Source organism: Trichomycterus rosablanca, chromosome 27, assembly GCF_030014385.1.
Source record: "Trichomycterus rosablanca isolate fTriRos1 chromosome 27, fTriRos1.hap1, whole genome shotgun sequence".
In the NCBI taxonomy this organism is placed as follows: Eukaryota; Metazoa; Chordata; class Actinopteri; order Siluriformes; family Trichomycteridae; genus Trichomycterus; species Trichomycterus rosablanca.
The window spans coordinates 13,729,628-13,750,574 of record NC_086014.1 but is presented as its reverse complement, the minus strand read 5'-3'; the positions used below and the strand labels follow the sequence as shown (position 1 = coordinate 13,750,574).

The window sequence follows — 20,947 nt, the reverse complement described above, 5'->3', positions numbered from 1 at the left end:
TAACTCAGTTTAGCTCCCGGGGCCCAGCGTTTAAACTGTAAATGAATAGATTTCTCATTAAAGTAACAGATAATAATTATAATCCTGTATATCTGTGTGTGTGTGTGTGTGTTTACAGGTATGATCATGTCGTCCACGTCTGCAGTCTGAAGCCAGATCTTGCTATTCTACCTTATGGTGATCAGACTGAGGTAACACAGCCCGGTCGGTATCAGTATTACTCACTGATGCTATTAATATGAATAATAACACAAGGTTCATGTCCACTGATGTGTGTATAGATCGGAGAGCGTGGTCTGAACCTATCGGGTGGTCAGAAGCAGAGGGTCAGCCTAGCCAGAGCCATCTACTCTAACAGGGACATCTACCTGTTGGACGATCCTCTGTCTGCAGTTGATGCCCACGTGGGCAAGCACATTTTTGAACAATGCATCAAAAAAGAGCTGAGGGGCAAGACGGTGATCCTGGTTACACATCAGCTACAGGTAATTCAGTCGAGGTTACCACAGATACAGCACATTTCGGTTTTCACAGTATCATTTTTACTAAGAATTATTAAGGTGTCCCAGTGCTGTCATGCAAATATGCCAAACCTGTGCAATCTTTGCTGTACTTGATGTCCACAACCTGCATGATGTGGACCCCCTGTAGTCCCAAACAGAGAGCAAACCCCCTATTTAAGGAAAGCCCGGAGATCAGTGGGGTGCGAATCATAGTTTAGATCAGTCGGTAAGATAGACGGCCAGTGTTGTGAACCACTTCCTCTAATCTTTACTCTATTTAGCCACTTTCAGCTTTCATTTTATTCTCTGCAGGTTTTATTTTTGTTCTTAGTTTGGTCAGTCAGGGTTGAGTGAGAAGCATTAGGCTGTGACCATGTGTCGGTATGATGATGGGTCGAGCAGCTAGCTTATTGAAGCGCTCTCCCTCCATAGCTTTATGGAGGGATTCATTTAGCGGACGGAGTCAATCCCCTCACGCATTCGCAGTTCAGACATTTGACTCGTGTGGGTCTTTGATTCGCCGTTAAAGCTGCAGCGTGTCTCTGCCCAGTCCCGACACTAGGGACCATCACGGTGGTGTGGTGAGTCTAACCACACGTTAATCTGTCTCAAAATGCGCTGAATAATTATTTCCACTTGGCATTATGTGCCTAATTTCTGACTGGACGCAGCACAAGGCTTCTAATAACTCAGCTATTAATGTCTTTGTTGTGATGCCACCATGACATGGCATTTGTTGACAGCGCATGAGCACCTTCATGAGAAATCTATTCATTTGTTATGTAATGTCTGTTCAGTTTAACCTTTGTATAATTAAAAGAGTGGGGGGGGGGTTAAACACTTTTCACACACACTTCTGTTGAATCATGCTGAGTCAGCACGTTGGTAAACATCACCCAGCCTGGTCAGCGTCTCATAAACTGACTTTATGACTTCTTCAAATGTCACTCCCAGTAATGATTAATTCTGTTATGTCCTTTGCATCATGTGTCTTTATTTTCTTCTCCCTCCGTCTGTCTCTCGGCAGTATCTGGAGTTCTGCGATGAGATCCTGCTGCTGGAAAACGGGAAGATTAAAGAAGCTGGAACACACGGAGCTTTGATGGAAGCCAGCGGTCGATACGCTCATCTCATCAACAGCTTCCAGCTGAAACAGAGCGATGTAATAGAACCTTCTCTGAAAGCTCAAGCACGTTGATTTTATAAAGCGAGGATCTCTCATTTCATCCTGATTTTATTGTTTAGCACCAGGCGGAGGAGGCACCGAAAATTCCAGCTGAATCCAACCGGCACATCAAGCAGGAGCTGGAAAAGTCGAAATCCAACGGAGTTGTGAACGCAGGTCAGAATTCATACACAAAGATCTATGGGTCTAAAAGGGGTGCATATTGCTTTATAATGCATCAGGACTCAACTGAACCACAGCAAGAGCCATTAGACCAAGGGCTCAGCGAAGGTCACAAACATCCCCCCAAAATAAACTTGTGTCTCCATCTTCGCTGCCACCACCCCGCCCCTGATGGACAAGGGCCGTGGCTGTCACGCAGCCCTCGATTGCTTTATTCACCCCCTGTAAAGGCACCTCGACCAGTCAGCGGAGGTCATAATTGCCCCAGCAACAAGAAACCATATTTCAGCTCACCATACACACACACAGCCAATCATGTGTCTGTCTTGGTACCTGGCCGGCTGATATCAGGGCAGAGATTAGAGACTCTTGTTGTTTTTGATGTAAAACCCTAAATTAAAATGTAACAGTCATGTGGTGTTAATATTTGATGCTTTTGGTGAATGTATATTGCATAAAAAAGCAAAAAAAATTAATGTTTACTGTTTTTGGTTAAACTGAAAAGGTTTGACTCTCACTGGTCAAGTTCCATCTAGTGCCTTTAAAGCAGAATGAATCTATTGGTCATTCAAACAGAGTAACCACTTCATCTCACCTCACATCACTAATCAATACAATTAAATACTGTTATTTATTTTCATTAAAAAATGCCTTTTTTATTAACATTTTTGTCCCCCCTTCAGCCTTTGACATGTCTGATGAGAAGGTTAAACCAGAAAGTGCGTCAGCAGAACCGAAGGAAACGAAAGGTACCTTGACCCTCATGTTTGGAATATATTTAATGAAGAGACTTTATCCTTACGTAAGTCAATACACAGTTACTGGTCACATTTGGACACGCACTCATTCATGACAGGGGCAGTTAACCTGTTGTGTCACAGCACAATTCATTATAAAACATGAACGGGGTTCAAGAGCTTTGGCTAATGTTCACACAATATCAGATTAAGCAAGAAATGTGATCTAAGTGACTTTGACCGGGATGCTTTGGTTGTGCCAGACAGGCTGGTTTAGGTCTGTCAGACACAAAACAGTATTTAGGTTTGCACAGAGTTCAACAGTGCAACAGTGCAACAACACAAACGCCTTGATAAAATGAGAGGTCGCAGGAAAATGAAAATCGTTTGTGATGACGGGTAACCAACGAAAGCAATTTCAGACCTCAAGCATCAAACCTGAAGTCAAACCAAATCAGGTTTCTATCTTGCCAGTCAACAGAAGAAATCTGAGGCTCACAGAAACTATTAGGAGTTTCATCAACAAGGTGTTTCTGCCTGCAGAGCTGCAGCTCACAAATTGCAGATTGGCAGTTTTGGATGTACTCAAACTCTGTGGTCAGAGTATTTAGTTTACGTCCTAATGCATACTTGGATGGCAGGGGCGAGACCGTGATCAAGATGGGTCACCCGTGGCGAGGCTCAGCTATTGCACTCCGATTGTGCTGACCCCTGCAAATTCCCCGAATGTGGGAATCTCGACTGCATAATTTCTGATAGTAAGGGGACTGGGTTCGCGCACTGTGGACAGTGGTAGCCTAGTGGGTAGAGGTTTGGGCTATCAGTCAGAAGATTGCCAGTTCGAATCCAGGCTCCTTAAGCAAGGTCCTTAACCCTGTCTGCTCCTGGGGCGTCGTACAATGACTGACCCTGTGCTCAGTGTATATGTATATATGACAAATAAAGGCGTTCATCATCTAATGCATGACGTGAACGTTAACTAAAGCTCTCGACTCATGTATGTATGTATGTATGTATGTGTGTGCGTTGTGCTAAGTGGTTAATAACATGATCAAGATGTTCATATGTTCCCAATTAAGTGGCCTGTGTGTGTAAAGCTAAATATTCACACATTTTGATGGTATTTTATGCACTTTAGAGGGAAAAGACCAGCTGGTACAGAAGGAGATGTCTCAGGAAGGAGCCGTCAATTTAGGGACCTACCACCAATACTGTGTTGCTGCTGGAGGTTGTAACTCTCACTCATTCACTTACTCACACACACACTCACTCACTTGTAAGGCTTGTCTTGCTAATCTTTCCCTCTCTCACAATGTTTAGGCTACTTCCTTTTGTTCTTCATCCTGTTGATCTTTTTCCTGTTGGTGGGATGCACTGCCTTCTGCAACTGGTGGCTCAGTCACTGGCTAGATCAAGGATCTGGGGTAAACACACACTAGCACACACTTGTATTTCTGTTTGAAATACAAATTGTGTGTTTGTGTTCATCTTACACTGTGTGTGTGTGTGTGTGTGTGTGTGTGTTCTAGCTGTTGAATGCATCATACCCCAACACGGGCAACATATCCGACAATCCTGACCTGTGGTTCTATCAGATGATCTACGGCATGATTATAGTGGTGATGGTCGTGCTGAGCGCTGTGAAGGGCTTCGCGTTCACTAAAGTCACACTGCACGCCTCGTCCAAACTCCACGACACCATGTTCAAGAGGGTGAGACTTCCACCACACATCACCAACACTTTCTGGGTGGCACAGTGGTCCTGGGCACCTGGGTTTCATTTATATATATACATTAACCATGCAAATGCTTAAGTCTGGCCCTGGGTATGTGTGCGTGGGCATGTGCTACCTACAGTGAATTGTGCATCCAGTGTTTATGTGTGTCCCTGACCCACTGTGGCCTTGATCAGGATCAAGAGGTTGAATAGATGTAGGGATAAATTGTATTAAGTACTACAAATGATCTATAGGCTGCAAAACCACCGCAATACACATAACACATGTGCATCAACCGCTAGTGGATAGTGCTTACTTGAAAATGCATGCCAGTAGATGGATTGACTACTTCTACTTCATCATGAAGCCACTAGATGCAAAGCGAAATGCAAGCGAATTACAGTATTCATGATGCCCTTTGATGGACAGTGGTAGCTTAGTGGTTATCATGTTGGACTAGTAATCATAAGGTGGTCAGTTCAAGCCCCACCATCATGAGCTTGCCACTGTTGGGCCCCTGAGCAAGGCCCTTAACCCTAAATTGCTCAAATTGTACGTTGCTTTGGATAAACAAGTTTCATGTAGGGTCAGTTATGTGCAGTGGTAGCTCAGCGGTTAAGGTACAGGATTAATAACTGGAAGGTCACTGGTTCAAGATTGCCGGGTTGCCACTGTTGGGCCCTTGAGCAAGGCCCTTAATCAGAGAATAGGCTCTGGACACAGAGTGACCCTGAATTAAGAAGTGTCAGACAGAGAAAAGAAAAGCACATCAGAGTATCGTAGTATAACGACGATTCATTAATATCGAACCTCTGCTGCCTATTAGATCCTGGCCAGTCCAATGAGCTTCTTCGACACGACTCCTACGGGCCGAATGGTGAACCGCTTCAGCAAAGACCAGGATGAGATCGACACCGCGCTGCCCTTCAACATGGAGAACTTCCTGCAGTTTTGCCTGATAGTCTTCTTCACTCTCCTGACCGTGTGCATCGTCTTTCCCTACCTGCTCGTAGTCGTGGTTGTCCTGGGTTTCCTCTTTGCCGCCATCCTTTAGTAAGTCCAAAACATTTCACTCGCAAGTGATGGTGGTTTAAAAAAATGTATAATAATGTATTACTGTGTCTCTGCTCTGTTTGCTTCAGTGTTTTCCAGAGAAGCATTCGAGAGATGAAGCGGATGGAGAACGTGAGTCGCTCTCCCTGCATCTCGCTCACCACCTCCGTCATCCAGGGTCTCAGCACCATCCACGCCTACGACAAGAGAACGCAGTATATAGAACAGTAAGACCACACAAAGAACAGTCACGCCCTCGACCTAAAACCCCCTTAGATCAAATTACACGGAGTGTGTTACTAAAATTAGAACAGTGCTACTGAGATGTAAGTCAGTTTCCCCCTTTTTAACCCAGTCCAGTCGTGGCCAATCGGAGCCATGTCCACTTCAACACTCGTGCAGCCCCGGATCGCTTCCTTTCACCTGCCGAGGATCGGAGAGCCACACACTGCCGCCTGTGATTGATCTTTAATTGCTTCAATGATGAGGAACCCTGTTTTAGCCGTAATTCCTCCCCCTGCGGACACATAGCCAATCGTGTGTCTGCGTAGGCGCCCAGTCGGCTGATAGCAGAGCCGAGATCGGAGCCAGTCACAGTTAATTAAGTACAATGGGAGTCTTAAATCACATAGAACAATATGAACAAGAGGCATCTGCTATTGGAAGTGAGCCTCATGTTAAACATTAACATCCTGAATTATGTTTGTTTGTGTGTTTTTTTAACAGTTTTAAAGCCATAAGTGACAACAACTCCAATCACTTCCTGTTGTTTAACTGTGGAACACGTTGGTTGTCTTTCTGGTTGGACTTCTTGTCTGCTTTGGTTGCTCTGACAGTGGCGCTGTTTGTAGCGCTCAGCCCCAACGATGTTATTAACCCTGCGCTCAAGGGTCTGGCCCTGTCCTATACTATACAGGTAAGTCATGATCACAGAAAAGGGTCTGGAACTCTCGTCCACACACACACACACACACACACCTGAAGCTATTGTGCACGATGTAGTACATGGGTGAACATTTTCTTTCTGGTAAGCTATCTTGCAATGGAACCTTGCCGTCCTTTAAATATTAAATATGGTTGGCTCAAAATCATGTTATGGTGTTAATGACACATCTAAGCGATGCTTAATCATTGAAGTGCAGCATTGCTCAGCATATTTCTGTGTTGGTTCTGAAGTTGACGGGGATTCTGCAGTTCGTGGTGAGACTCTCTACAGAAGTGGATGCCAAGTTCACCTCAGTGGAGAGACTGCAGGAGTACATCACGGTAAGACGCGTGTACTACACTCCACTGGAGTTATTAAGAAATAACAGTACTGTATGGGTCGCATTAAAAATATCAACAGGTACATAACGAGATAAACTTGTACACGAACGCCCCCTTGTGGAGACTTTGCGTTACCACAGAGGGACCAGATTACCACCATATTTATTAAGAAAGCATATTTCGTTTTGTGCTTTGTTTTGATGCATTGTTTGTGTTTCATGGGTAAAAATAATGTAATAATGTAATGTTGGACTTTTATGATTCCCTTTTTGCATCGTCCCAATCTGGAAAAGTGAACTTATGTGAAATCCATAGTTATTTCTGCAGGACGATGCCAGACCTCATTCGGCACACGCAACAACAGTGTGGGTTCAAAGGCACAGAGTGCGTGTGCTTTTCTGGCCTGCCTGCAGTCTAGTTATTTTTCCTATTGAAAGTTTTTAGCACATAATGAAGAGGAGAATCAGACCATAGCGACCAGGGACTGTTGAGCAGCTGAAGTCTTGTGTACAAAAAAACAAAAAAACAAATCTCAAATTCTTGTTTTTATTGCACTTAACAAAACGTCCCAACTTATTTGAAACTAGGCTTTGTGATTGAATAGAAGCGTCTGTTCCATCTCTGCTATCATACAGTATGATCTGCTCTCAGGGCAGTTGTAGCCTAGTGGTTAAGGTACTTGACTAGTAAGCAGAAGGTTGCCGGTTCAAACCCCACCACTACCAGGTTGCCACTGTTGGGCCCTTGAGCAAGGCCCTTAACCCTCAATTGCTTAAAAAAAAACTGTATACTGTAAGTCGCTTTGGATAAAAGCGTCTGCTAAATGCCGAAAATGTAAATGTAAATGCTCTCCAGGGCTGCGTGTCCGAAGCACCACGCAAAGTGAAAGACGTGAACGTTCCCACTGGCTGGCCACAAGAGGGCGCTATCACATTTAAAGACTACAGCATGAGGTACAGAGAGAACACGCCCATAGTGCTGGACCGCCTCAGCCTCACAATCCAACCAAGAGAGAAGCTCGGCATTGTGGGACGCACAGGCTCAGGTGAGGGTGCAATTTTAAACTACACTGTGTTCAAAAGTATGTGGACACCCGACTGAGTAGATCAATTGTGACGTTCATTCCTGTTATCTACATTTATTCTTAGTTCTTGTTTGTTTATTTAGTAAAAAAAACATTTTGTGATAAATCACTAGACTGAGTTCTGAGTAGTTTAGACATTTCATCCAGTTACTACGCACAGGAACGACCCGCAGCTTTGTATGTAATTCACGTACCATATCTCTATCGGACAGGTAAATCGTCTCTGGGCGTGGCCCTGTTTCGCCTGGTGGAGCCGGCGGGTGGCACTATTCTAATCGACAGCCTGGACACCAGCACTTTGGGTCTGCAGGACCTGCGCAGCCAGCTGTCCATCATCCCCCAGGACCCTGTGCTCTTTATTGGCACAGTTAGGTAATCTCTCAGCTCCTGAGCTTCTCAGACTGTGCTCCAGGTTCCGATAGTAGTGTTTCTACAGTATACTGTGTTTGTGTTGGATTTCTTGCAGGTATAATCTTGACCCGTTTAATAACTACTCGGATGAGGAAATCTGGATGGCGTTGGAGAAGACGTACATGAAAGACGCAGTAAGTGCAGTCCTTAATCTCCTGGACCTCAAATGTGACACTTGGCACAGAAAGTAACCTGGGTAAAATTTGGGGGGTAAAATGTGACTCTGTACACGATACGGCTCTGTGTGGGAGCCCAACACTGCCGGGTGATTAGGAGTGGCCATAAATTGGACACGTGTCAGTGGGGGTGTGTGGTGATCCGGCTCTCCTTGATCAGATCGGAGGTTGTGCAGCGGATCCACAATCGGAAACTAGAAACCACTAAATTGCGAGATACAAATCTAATTATTAAAAATCTATTATTATTATTTTAAATTGGAAATTAGAAATGACAAGCTTGCTGCCAAATTATACACTGAATGCCTTAGTGTTAATGCATAAGCACTGTAAATATTACATTTACATTTTCAGCATTTAGCAGACGCTTTTATCCAAAGCGACTTACACAACGAGCAATTGAGGGTTAAGGGTCTTGCTCAGGGACCCAACAGTGGCAACTTGGTGGTGGCGGGGCTTGAACCGGCAACCTTCTGTTTACTAGTGCAGTACCTTAACCACTGAGCTATCACTGGCCTTGATTAATATTAATGAGTGTGAGACTAGGTTTTGGGAATCCCTGGTCACGTTTCATTATCCCTCTACAAGAGATCAAAATTACGCACATTAGAATGCACACTTGTGGTAGATTTACTGCATTTAATACTGCATTAACTGCAATGATGCACAGAATGAAAAGCTGCTGTGTAACCAGGAGAGGGCGCCAAAGCTCACAGGGAAATGAAGCACATCCAAATTGACACGATCCTTAAAGAAAATAATTTGACAAATGTGTCCACATGAAAGTGCTTTTATTAATGTGAAATGTTCCTCTGTGTTCCTCTGTGCTAGATCTCCAGTTTACCTCAGAAGCTGGACTCAGAGGTGGTGGAGAATGGGGAGAATTTCTCTGTAGGAGAGAGACAGCTCATATGCATGGCCCGCGCACTGCTCCGTAATTCCAAAGTATGTGAACTTAAACACACACACACACACACACACACACACACACATCTGATACACACGATGGCTGCTGATTCGAACCTGATGCGTTCTGTGCGTACAGATCATCCTGCTGGACGAGGCGACGGCGTCCATAGACTCGGAGACGGACAGTCTGATCCAGCACACCATACGAGACGCCTTCCAGCACTGCACCATGCTCACCATAGCGCACCGCATCAACACCGTGCTGGAATGCGACCGCATCCTCGTCATGGATAAGGGCAGGGTGAGAGGACACACACCCGCTCACTCTCACTCACTTCCTTAACCGCTTATCCAATCAGGGTCGCGGGGGAGTGCTGGAGCCTATCCCAGCTGTTCAGTAGGCGCAAGGCACACAGTTAACACCCTGGACAGGGCACCAGTCCATCACAGGGCAGATACACACACACACACACACACACACACACACACATTCACCTATAGGGCAATTCAGTGTCTCCAATTAACCTGACTGCACGCCTTTGGACTGTGGGAGGAAACCGGAGCTCCCGGAGGAAACCCACGCAGACTGGAGGAGAACATGCAAACTCCACACAGAAAGGACCCGGAACACCCTGTCTAGGGATCGAACCCAGGACCTTTTTGCTGTGAGGCGACAGTGCTACCCACCGAGCTGCCCCAGATCACACACCCGTAACCCAAATTCACCAGGCTTTGTGAGGGTGGGACTTTCTAGGGTCCTTAAAATTGCAGAGTACCTCTAGAAAAGCCATGCAGGTCTCTGTCACTGAAGTTGGCATCGTTAACTTTCCGTCTGGCTGCCCTTTGGTCTCCTTCGTCCGTCTTATCTCTGTCTCTCTTTCCGTCTGTGTGTTTTCAGGCCGTTGAATTCGACCGACCTCAGGATCTCGTACAGAGGCCAGACTCATTATTTGCGTCACTACTGACGGCAGCCAACAACGTCAACTCCTGAAACCCGCTGCTCCTGCACTCTGGTTAGCATTAACATAGCGCCCCGAGACGTGAGGTGTGACTGCAGTGCTCTGTAAGACAGTTCGTGCCCCGTGTTTGGAAGTGCTCTTTATATATAATATGTATTTATTTTTATATGCACTGTATATATGTTTAAGAATATAAGTATATACACGTTTTCTACATGCTTACATTACCACTTATCAATAGTGTTCTGCTACTGTAAAATAATCTGTGGATTCTGATAGGCTGTGTCCCAAATTGCAAATCTCTCTCGTTTTAACCTTGAGAAATGTAAGTAGATTTGTTATCATCTAACAGCTACTCAGGGCGGCATGGGACGACTGGGACACTGAGATTTAAGAGCCGTATAAACATAATTTGACACTATTTGTTGTAAAAACGCTAATTCTGCACTTTTGTATATACATAAACTTCAGTTTGTTTCATTCAGGACAAAATAAAACTAGATAAAAAATGAAGCTACAGGTTTTACTGCAGTAACGTTGAAATATAGGAACCAGTAACATTAAAATCATTCTGCAGTTCATTCAGAGTCTTTATTTATTGCTTTTTTGAACGTGGGTTTTAAGAAGCTGAGAATATTATGGGATCTGAAATTTAGCTGCTGTTCTCATAGACCTAAAACTGATGGTAATTTATTTGATCATATTTTGGTTTACGTTGGCTCACCTCCGTTAGCTCCGGGTTTGAATGTCTTTTGAGGTGCTATCAGCCGGTTGGGCGTTTACACGGACATGATTGGCCTTTAATCATCAACTTCTTTAGACGTTGTCGGGTGGCTCAACTGCACTTCACTAAAATACGCTATGAGGGTAAATAGTCACATGTGGCTGTTTTAAATATTAAAAAAGCTTTGGTTGGGGGGGTAATTTGTTTTATTACTAAACGTATTACTAAATAGACTGTCTTTAAGTTTACACTGCACTGTAGAGCATAAACCCATCTTGTGAAGGGTAAGCAGAGCAGCGCACAGGAGTATGGGAAATGTAGTCAGTAGTGCTAGCTCTAACCACCCAGTCGTTGATTATTCAGTAGTTATAGTTAATCTCCTGTTTTATTGTGGTGCATTTTGTGTTCTTTTAAGTTCTTTCTAAGCACATTCGAAGCATTTTTGACGTCCTGGGGTCGTAACATGGCACAAAACATAACACTTATAATACATACATTGGTGGAAAGACTTTTAACCCAGAACTACAACACAAAGATCACATGGGGATGAATAAATGCATGCTAAACACAAAAGGGTTTAGCTAGAATATATGTAGAGCTGCATTGTTTGCTATATACCAGCTGTTTAATTGGGAAGCTGATATGACTGGTACTTTTTCCTAATTAATTTGTATATATGACTCAACAGTGACACGCTGGGCTGCAGAACCATCTGAACTGAATGTTCTCTCAGTGTTCTCTCAGTGTTGTGCTCATGTAAAGGGAGAATTATTGCAGAACAATGTAACGTTGTTTATTTCTGAAATGATTTTGAGGTGGGAAAATAAAGGCACAGTGGAGTGTTAGTCAGATAATCACATCGTCTCGAAAACAATCCAGTCATCCCCAGTAAACCACATAATCGTTATTAGTTTGTGGTTTCGCGCATTTCAAAATCTACTCGGATTTATTGGCCTCACCACCAGGCAGCATCGCCTCTCTCTCTGTCTCACTCTCTCTGTCTCTCTCTCTCTGTCTCTCTGTCTCTCTCTGTCTGTATCTCTCTCTCTCTGTCTCTCTCTCTCTCTCTCTCTCTCTGTCTCTCTCTCTCTCTGTGCTTCCTGAGCAGGTTGAACCCCGGTTGCATCACGTTCCACGCTTCCTGATGAAACACGCCGTAAACTTCAGCGGGCCCGAGGAGTCCAGACGGCTCGGGGAACGGGAGCCTACAGGAGCCTCGTAGACAGGCGGCGTCCAGCGGCGTCGATTCGGTTTCAGATCAGCCCGATCTGATTTACATCTCATCAGATACAGAAATGAGCCGCACAGTCGCAAGAATTACTGAGATTTCTGCATGTGTTACTCATCCGAGTCATTAGAACAGAACCACACTGTGTTCTTACAATAATATCCAACAGTTTAGGAACTTACGGAACTTTCTAGGTTGTCTGTGACCGTATTTTACGAGTGTATGCAGAAATCTGAGTAGTTCACACAGTCAGATGTATTGTGTGTTTTAATTAGAACTAACACGTGTAATTCATGTCCTGTTCTATTTTTCTTAATCTTAGGATTGCACATTGTGCTCTAGGTGTGATCTTTGCAGGACAGATCAGCAGCAGTACAGAATATGTCTCTATTTGAGGAACACTTGGCTCTTGACAGGTATTTCGAATACTTCCAGCTTAATGCCGACACCAGCTAAATAGATTTGCTTGTGTTATAGGGTGGGGCGGGGCAGGGCTTCTCTACAACCAAAATGGACTCATCTGATTTATTTGAAGGCCTGAATCTTGTAGTCGGGACTGTAAATAAAGAACCTAGACGTGTCTGAGAAATTCCGTCCTGTTTATGAATTAATAATAAGCTCCCATCAGGTTGTTTTTGACAAAATGTTACTTATTCAAACCTAGAGACTCTCTGGTGCGTGACTCTCTGTATGCGATATGGATCTCCATATAAACCTAGTGAAACAGGTGTAAAGCGGTTTAACAGTGCAGGTCGGGTAATTGGATGTGACTAAATTGGCAGGAAAATTTAAGGGGGGTGCGTAAAAATTTTTATTAGGGTAATTTTATCATGCTGGGTTAAAAGCAGATAACAGTTTATTGATATTGAATAATATAATCCAAGTAGTTCATCAACCCACACTGATTCATCCTCGTAGTCCATGATGCCTGTATGTCAATATCTCGTCCTGTAATTTGCTCCTGACAGGTTGTTACACTGTTTTCACGCTACATTATGAAATTATTTGACAAAATGTCTCTAATTTAAACAAAAACTCGATTGTTTTATATACACGCACTTCTAGACTGACTCTTTTTTTGCATGACTCTCCGTACGCGATACAGATCTCCATTTGAATTGGGTGAAACAGGTGAAAAAAGAGGTCAGTACTGCAGACATGTCAGGGAGGGAGGTGTAGAGGCAGAAATACAATCAGGTAATTGGATACAACTAAATTGGGAGGAGAATCTGAGGGGGATGCGTTACAAAATTTATTTGGTTTATTAATATTGAATAATATAATCCAGGTAGTTCATGAGCCCACATTGATTGTATCCTTGTAGTCCATGATGCCTGGATGTGATTAAAGAGCCTAGACATGTCTGAGATATCAGAACCACCTGATATTCAATCCCGTAATTTGCTCCTAACAGGTTGTTTTCTTAACTTTACACAGTTTCCACGCTACATCATGAATTTATTTAACAAAATATACACACTTTTATACAATCCTAGACTGGCATTAGTGCTTATTGGCGCTTCTGGCCTGGTTCTAGTGCCGCCTCAGCTCATCGTTCAGCTTTCATGAACATAAAATACTCCTTAAATGTCTAAATCGACTGTAGACAGAGGCTGAAAACTCATCGCCCACCAGGGTGCATCGTTGTCTTAACCCTCATCATCTGAGAGCAGTTCTTGGTGCTCGGTCTACAGTCAGCACTCACACTATAGTTGGGAGGAATTTAAGAGCGTTCTGGATTTTGCACGATCAGCTGCGTGTGTTTGGAACCGTTTCCAGTCTAACGTCCACTCTTTTATTAGTTTTGATTGCAGCATGGATGACATGAACTGATAGTTCTTGAGAGGAGTAAATTCAGAAATCCAGGCCTCTCTTCAACCCACCCGAGCTCGATTTATTCGTCTCGACACCTGACTATTGAAGTGTGAGCAAATAATCGTGTTCAACAAAAGCTGAAAACGTGCAAACACACTAGCCCACTAATGCTGACATATTAAGCTTGCAGGTTCGAATCTCAGCTCTGCTAATTGTCAAGGAAGGGAGGGCTTCTGGAATACTGAGCTCAGGTGGTTCAGGTGGAATTACAGAAGCCTCTACAGCTGCAGAGCTCCACTCCTGACCGAGAACGGTCGTAACTAACACGCCTTATCCGACAAACGCCTTATTCTCCTGCATGAGATGGGTTCAAATGGAGATCCGTATCGCGTAAGGAGAGTCATGCACCAGAGAGTCAGTCTAGGGGTGTGTGAAAGTGTGTGCATGTGAATTGTTTAGGTTTAAATAAGGAACAGTTTTGGCATGAAAACCTGACGGGAGCTTATTATTAATTTATAAACAGGACGGGATATCAGGTGGTTCTGATTTCTCAGAGACGTCTAGGTTCTTTATTCACAGTCCTGGCTTCCTGGACTACAAGTAAATAATAAATAGGATGAGTTGATTAATGCCGCCTGCAAGAGACAGGGGTTAATGGAGATCGATTAATGGTGACTCTGTGCACGATACAGATCTCCAAATGAACTCAGTTAGGGCTCTTCTCGGTCAGGAGTGCAGGTCAGCAGCAGTAGAGGTGGAAATACATGAGGAAAATATGAGAGGGGGATGCGATATGCAATATGTATTAATATTAAATAAAATAATCCAGATCGTTCAGAATGATTCATGCCGATGGGATTCCTGCGACTGTATTTCATCTGTGATAGTCGTAACTGTTAGTAGCAGAACTCAGGCAGGACTGTCCAAAGCGAACTAGTGATTCAACAATTCAGAAACCCCTGTTGGCCTACAGCTAATTATGATTGTATAAATCTTCCTCAGTCCTTCTCTCTGTCAGTGATAGATCGTGTAAAAGAATAATAAATCATAGCCGAACGTGAACTCTATTCTTAGCCTCGCGTGACGATTGGCGTGCGCTCTGTTCCGTCCTCACTGTGCCAGAGGCTAACATGTAGTTGTATTCACTCGGGGGCAGAGGAGCTCAGATGCTGGAGACGGTACAGAGATACAGAGATACGCTATATGTCCAAAAGTATGTGGATACGTAACCATGAGCTCGTTGGACACCCCATTCCAAAACCATGGCTATAAGCAAAGTGTTGGTTTATTTATGTATGTATTTATTTATTAGGATTTTTTACACACTTTGGTTACATTCATGACAGGACAGGTAGTTACTGCTTACTGTGGGAGGAAACCGGAGCTCCCGGAGGAAACCCACACAGACACGGGGAGAACATGCAAACTCCACACACCGAGCCAGCCTACTCTGCACTGGAAAGGCTTTCTATAACATTATGAAGTGTGTCTGTAGGAATTTGTGCCCGCTAGGTAGGAGCATCTGTGAGGTCAGGCGCTAATGCTGCACAAAACAGTTTGGCTTGTTATTGATGTTGCAATCCATCGAAGTTCCAACACAGTCAAACTAGAGCAGGAAAGGACCTTCCTCAAACTGTTGCCACAACGTTGACAGCATAAGATAGTTGGTATACACCTGTTAGTAAGGAGTGTGCAAAACCCTGGAAGTAATTGATTGGGAAAGGTGTCCACATACTTCTGGCCATATAGTGTGGGTTGTGGAAACCTCATGTCGACCTCCAGCTTGGTGAAAACAAGAGAAGCGAGAAGATAAGCGTCAGAAATAAGAGAAGAGGAAGATCATCACAAGATCACGAGCAAAGCAACAAGTTTGCACAGTTTACATCTACACACACGTACATGATCAGAGACGTGTTCGGTATCACAACACGGGAAAAACGAACGCCAGGTATAATGCGAGTATAAAACGACCAGCTCGATGGATGGTGGGTGGATATACGTTTAGGACACGTTTAGGTTTAGGAGCCAAAAAAAGCCAAGATCAGCGTGTTCTTTTTTAGCTTTTTGAAGAGAGGAAGTCTTCAATCACTTCCAGTTTTAAATGTCAAACTCCTAGCAGGAGAGCTGATGTAGAGCGCAAGAAGGAAATAAAATCCGCTGGGTTCTTTTCAGTCGTGTCTTTAATAAAAGGGCGTGAATTAGGATCAGCTCATCGTGTGAGAGCTGGCATGGAGTGAGGTGTGAAGTCGAATCTTAACCTATAAAGACATTTCCGGAAAAAAATGCAATTGTGTCCGTCTGGTTTGGCCTTCCAGCACCTTTGATACAAGATTTTGGAGTGTGCCAGTGGGAATTCGGTCACTAACGTTAGCCCAAAAGGTCCGGCTCTTGACTTATGTTCCTGTTCCTCATCAGTAGGGTTGAAAGTTCCTCCAAACCGGACGCTTGGGCGCAAGAATACACAGGAACTCCGGACAAGGTGCGAATGTAACTCACTCACTCACTCGCTTACTCGTTCACTAATTACTTAGTACTAGTCAAAATAGCCGATCTGACAGTTGTCTGTTTTTGGAAGGCTGGAGGTAACCAGATGACCCACAGAAAACCCCAGACAGTGACTGAAGTCGAGAATCAAACCCATGTCCTCAGGAGTCAGGTTGCTCTGCAGCACCCACTTCATTAATAATAAAATATAAGGTAAGATCCTGATGTTAGCGACCTTTTTTATTTAGTTTTTAAATCTAGAAGCCAGGAACATCCTGGACGATCGTGTTAATATTTTTTGCAGCAGGGGAACATGGGTATTAGTGTAATCTAAGCTAAATAGTGAATCTGGAGCTCTTTCTTACTCCCCTTGAAGAAGATAAAACAATCACTGAGCTGTAAAAGCTAATCGCTGAACCACACCATGTCCGGTTACTCTCTGGACTTTGGGCAGCTCCGCCTCTTTTTTAATGCCTGCGTTTTGTGACCGCCGAGACTCTCATGTGAAGAAGTTGATAGGTCGTGTGAAGCTTGTGATGCTGACAAACCAAACTTGATATTGACGTTGTGGCCGGTTTGACCCGTCTAAAGGATCAATAATGTCACATCACTGCAGTTTTTTAATTGATGCACCCTCTTCTCCCCCCATTTTTTCAAGTATGTGTGCGGGTTCATATGGGGATCCGTATCGGGTACGGAGAGTCATGCACCGATCTCCGTTATTCCCCGTCTGATCGTGCAGGCGCCATCGACCAGCCAGCAGAGGTCGTAATTGCAGCAGTTATGAGGAATCCCTTCAACCCTCCCTCCCTTGGAACGAACGGCCAATTATTGTCCATGTAGGTGCACTGCGAACTTGTGAACCACTTAAACGCCCCACAGGATGAGGAACCCTGTTTCAGCCATCGTTCCTCCCTCTACAGGCACACAAGTAATTGTGTGTCCATGCAGGCACCCCCCTGGCTGATAGCACAGCTAAGATACTGAGTGTTTTACCGCACAGCCACCAAACTGGCTTCTAATACATCAGGTGGCAAAAGCAAAAGATAAGAGAGATCTGGTACCAACGTGAGAGACCTGAAGAAGATGCCCTTGTGCGGCCCGGCGTGGTTCCCTTTCTCCCGGCTCACCTTTCACCTACATTGGCCAGCTCTGTAGCAGCATTGTTTAATGACATATTGGCCCCATTAGCGGTGTATAGAACAGGGCTGTAGCGTAATGCTAACCTTTCACCTACAACGCGCTTTAATATGAACAGATAAGCTGTGTAAATCCTCATAATCGAGCAGAAAGAACACAGCTACTCCCTTATCGCAAGCGCCCAGTGTCAGGAAATACTTGCTCGCGTCCGAAACGACTCCCTGCTGGGAGTTCAGTGATTTATCGGAGCATTTCAAGTTGGTCACACGTGGCACTCATGTTGCTCGCAGCAGGCCCGGTCACTCGACACTCAGTGCTCACTGTGATCACGGTCAGTTACAGTAATTAAAGGTGGCCGAAAGTATGTAGACACCCCTCGCTTTTTATCCAAAACGACCTACAGTACTGTTACAGTATACAGTCTAAGCAGTTGAAGTTGCTCAAAAGTCCAACAGTGACAATCTGGCAGTGGAGGGGTTTGAACCAGCGACCTTTTGATTGCTAGTCCAGTTCCTTAACCCCTAGGCCCTATTATTAAATGTAGTTGCTTTTGCTACATCCATTGCTAACAGGTGTATAAAATAATATAAGGATTTTAACATTGTGGCAACAGTTTGGGGTTTTGTGTGCAGATTGTGTGCAACTTAAACACTTTTGGGATGAAAGAAACGTGGACTGCGAGTCTGACCTCACTGACTCTGTTGACTGAATGGGCACAAATTCCCACAGACACACTCTAGGGTTACAAAGTCTTGTAGAAAAGCTTCCCAGAGAAATGGATGATATTAAAGCTACAAAGGGAAAATAAACGCTTATGGTTTTGGAGCTTCAGCACCGACAGCACCGTAATCCTACACAGGCTGACTACACTATGTGGCCAAAAGTATTTGGACACTTGACCATGAGCTTGTTGGAACTCCCTTTTAAAAAACAAAGTATTAAAACAGAGTGACTGTTTTGTGATCTTTCCAGCTGGAACAACAGACACTCATCTGAGAAGGCTTCTTACAAGACTGGAAGTAGGTCTGTGTAATGGAATTTGTGCCCATTCAGTCAAAAGATGACAGCTTTTATATTGCTGTGCGCTCAGTTGATGTTCCGGTTCATCGCTGTTTAGTGAGGCTGAGGTCAGGGCTCTGTGCAGGCCGCTGGAGTTTCTTCATGTCTGTATAGATGTTGCTTTGTGCATGGAGTACAGTCATGCTGGAACAGGAAAGGCCTTCCCTAAACTGTTGCTGCAACATCGGAAGCATTAGTAACTGAAACACATGATTTCAATAATTAGAACAGGTGTCCCAATACTTTTGTTCATTTAGTGTATGTAACAAATCCCGATGCTGGCCTGCAGTCGCCGGTGATTAGAAATTTGCTGACCGCGCTGTACGGCTGGACTTTGCTCCCGTCTTGCTCTGTTTGACCAGGTGGGCCGTTACCATGTGGTTCACGCACACGTTGTATATAAGACACGCAGGAAGACCCTGCAGCACTGGTATTTACTTCAAGCCTTAAGTCTAAACCGCAAAGGATTCTAGCAGTGCATTACTTCTGATACAAACCTAATTCCAAAAGTATGTGGACAGGTTTCCTAATTAAGCTTTATAGTCACTGTATAGCCACATCGTTTGGTGACGTGTTTAAAATCAATAATATTAAATAAATGATGTACTGCCAGAGTACAGATCCCCACAGACACACTCTAAAACCTTGTGGAAGGCATTCTCCTATAGGAGGAGGCTGTTACTACTACTTCCCAATCCAGCCTTTCTCTTCCTCTACTCATTTTTAAATCCCTATAGAAATTCCAGCAGGGCATTTCTGAAGCGGCAGTGAAACCCAGTCGATCTTCCTCCCTCAGACACAGCCAGTTGGGTAGCATCCACGACGTCCAAGCTTCTTCCAGCATATTTGCATATAAGCCTGACGCACCAACCAAGCACCTTTTACTTTACATTATATTATTTTTGCATCTTTTCAAACACATTTTACTAAGTTTAGTAGTAACTCAAGTAGTGAGAACTCACACAGAACTGATCATGACTTGAACAGAGCTCAGTATAACTACTGGATAGGGAATAGCTAATAATGATGATGCAAGCTCGCTCGTGTTGCTCAGGGAACCTGGCATCGTCTAATTCGTCCTCTTTTCTCTCTGTGTGTGGTGTGTGTGTGTGGCGTGTGTGTGTGTGTTACCTTATGTGACCCTCTGTGTGGACCTTACAGCACCCTATCAAGTACTAAATGTAAGTGTATGTAATAATCTAGACCAGCAGTGTGAAACTCCAGTCCTAATGTGTCCGGCTTCTGCAGTCATCATTATTTTAATCATCTGGTGCGACTTTCTAACTTCTTATATCTTCAAAAAAACACACAAGCTTTCTAAAATCACACGCAGCATTTCCAGAAAAGTATGTGAACCCTTTTTTTGTTTTAATTTGGAGGGTTTTTTGGCTCGCACGATGCATTTTTACACCAGCCTGCAGCGGATTCCTTCAGTGCACCTCGCTCTGCATTCTTTAATATTCGTTTGAAAAATTTCTTCATGTAGGTCTGAATGTGTTGTTCTTTTGATGACCAGAAGCTGTCGAAAGCCCTGAGGCATGATGCTCCCTCCACCGTGCTTCACAGCTGGGAAAATTGTTCTATTGACTTGACTTTTTGGCTTTTGTGTCATATGTCTATTATTAGAAAGCAGTGGTTCTCTCTTCAATAAACACAATTTTGTCTGTTTAATATGAGACCTGGGTTTTTTAGTCTTTTTACAGGGCAGGACACCTCTACAACCCACAGCTCTCATATCCTATTATTTGGAACGCCTGCCGTTTGGAGAGGCCGATAGCCCAGGGATCCAAGTCCTTCGTTTCCAGCTCGGGCTGTGAATGATTAATCGCTGGCATGAAAAATTGGATTGTTTTTGTTTTATTATTTTTATTTTTACTCTGATGAAAATCAGACCAGATTTTATAATTAATGCAAAAATCTTTGAACAGCTTTTCTTGTTAACGTCCGTCATCATCATCATCACTGGTAGTGGTCATTTGGGACCACAAATGACCGACCCTTCCGAGTTCCCCAAGCAACAATAAGGTTGGGGGGTGTCAGTAAGTTGTACCAGAGGATTAAGAGGCAGATTCTGAGAACTGCTGGCATGTGGACAAAAGCAGCCTTCTCCTAGAAATCTGATGAGCAATTCATGGATACGTCTCTCCTGGGGGTGGATCTGGAGTTATGGGAATATTACAAATAAGATTTTTTTCTTTATTAATTTAGGGTAAAGGTTTGGGGTAATGAAACACATGGCGTCTTCATGGCGTCATTTACTATTGAACTGTCACGCTGAACGGACTTAAATCTTCAAACAAATGTAACACGACAGACTGAATACAGAAATATAT

The 20,947-nt window shown here is 43.9% G+C and overlaps 1 protein-coding gene and 1 non-coding gene across 5 annotated transcripts in view; both read left to right on the top strand.

The window, feature by feature from the left end:
- abcc12 (ATP-binding cassette, sub-family C (CFTR/MRP), member 12) overlaps positions 1-20,285 on the top strand; it is a 28,198-nt gene extending 7,913 nt beyond the window's left edge. For 2 of the 4 annotated variants that reach the window (XR_010007803.1, XR_010007805.1), the window contains 22 exons: positions 119-191; positions 282-485; positions 1,531-1,665; positions 1,749-1,845; positions 2,535-2,600; positions 3,727-3,816; positions 3,909-4,012; positions 4,118-4,300; positions 5,133-5,359; positions 5,449-5,586; positions 6,086-6,275; positions 6,536-6,625; positions 7,481-7,670; positions 7,922-8,081; positions 8,176-8,254; positions 9,128-9,241; positions 9,342-9,506; positions 10,104-10,218; positions 11,997-12,532; positions 16,347-16,410; positions 16,507-16,628; positions 19,776-20,285. Coding sequence is in view for 1 of the 4 variants with exons in the window: in XM_062989894.1 (XP_062845964.1) it covers positions 119-191; positions 282-485; positions 1,531-1,665; positions 1,749-1,845; positions 2,535-2,600; positions 3,727-3,816; positions 3,909-4,012; positions 4,118-4,300; positions 5,133-5,359; positions 5,449-5,586; positions 6,086-6,275; positions 6,536-6,625; positions 7,481-7,670; positions 7,922-8,081; positions 8,176-8,254; positions 9,128-9,241; positions 9,342-9,506; positions 10,104-10,196 (2,398 nt within the window). In the remaining 3 variants the exon portion in view is untranslated. Of the gene's footprint in view, positions 1-118; positions 192-281; positions 486-1,530; positions 1,666-1,748; positions 1,846-2,534; positions 2,601-3,726; positions 3,817-3,908; positions 4,013-4,117; positions 4,301-5,132; positions 5,360-5,448; positions 5,587-6,085; positions 6,276-6,535; positions 6,626-7,480; positions 7,671-7,921; positions 8,082-8,175; positions 8,255-9,127; positions 9,242-9,341; positions 9,507-10,103; positions 10,746-11,996; positions 12,533-16,346; positions 16,411-16,506; positions 16,629-19,775 lie in introns of those variants that run through there. The other 2 variants (XR_010007804.1, XM_062989894.1) reach the window with 2 other exon arrangements.
- LOC134304380 (U1 spliceosomal RNA) lies at positions 3,215-3,371 on the top strand. Its single transcript, XR_010007840.1, has one exon. It is a non-coding gene; the product is annotated as a U1 spliceosomal RNA (small nuclear RNA).
- Positions 20,286-20,947: the final 662 nt, after the last annotated feature.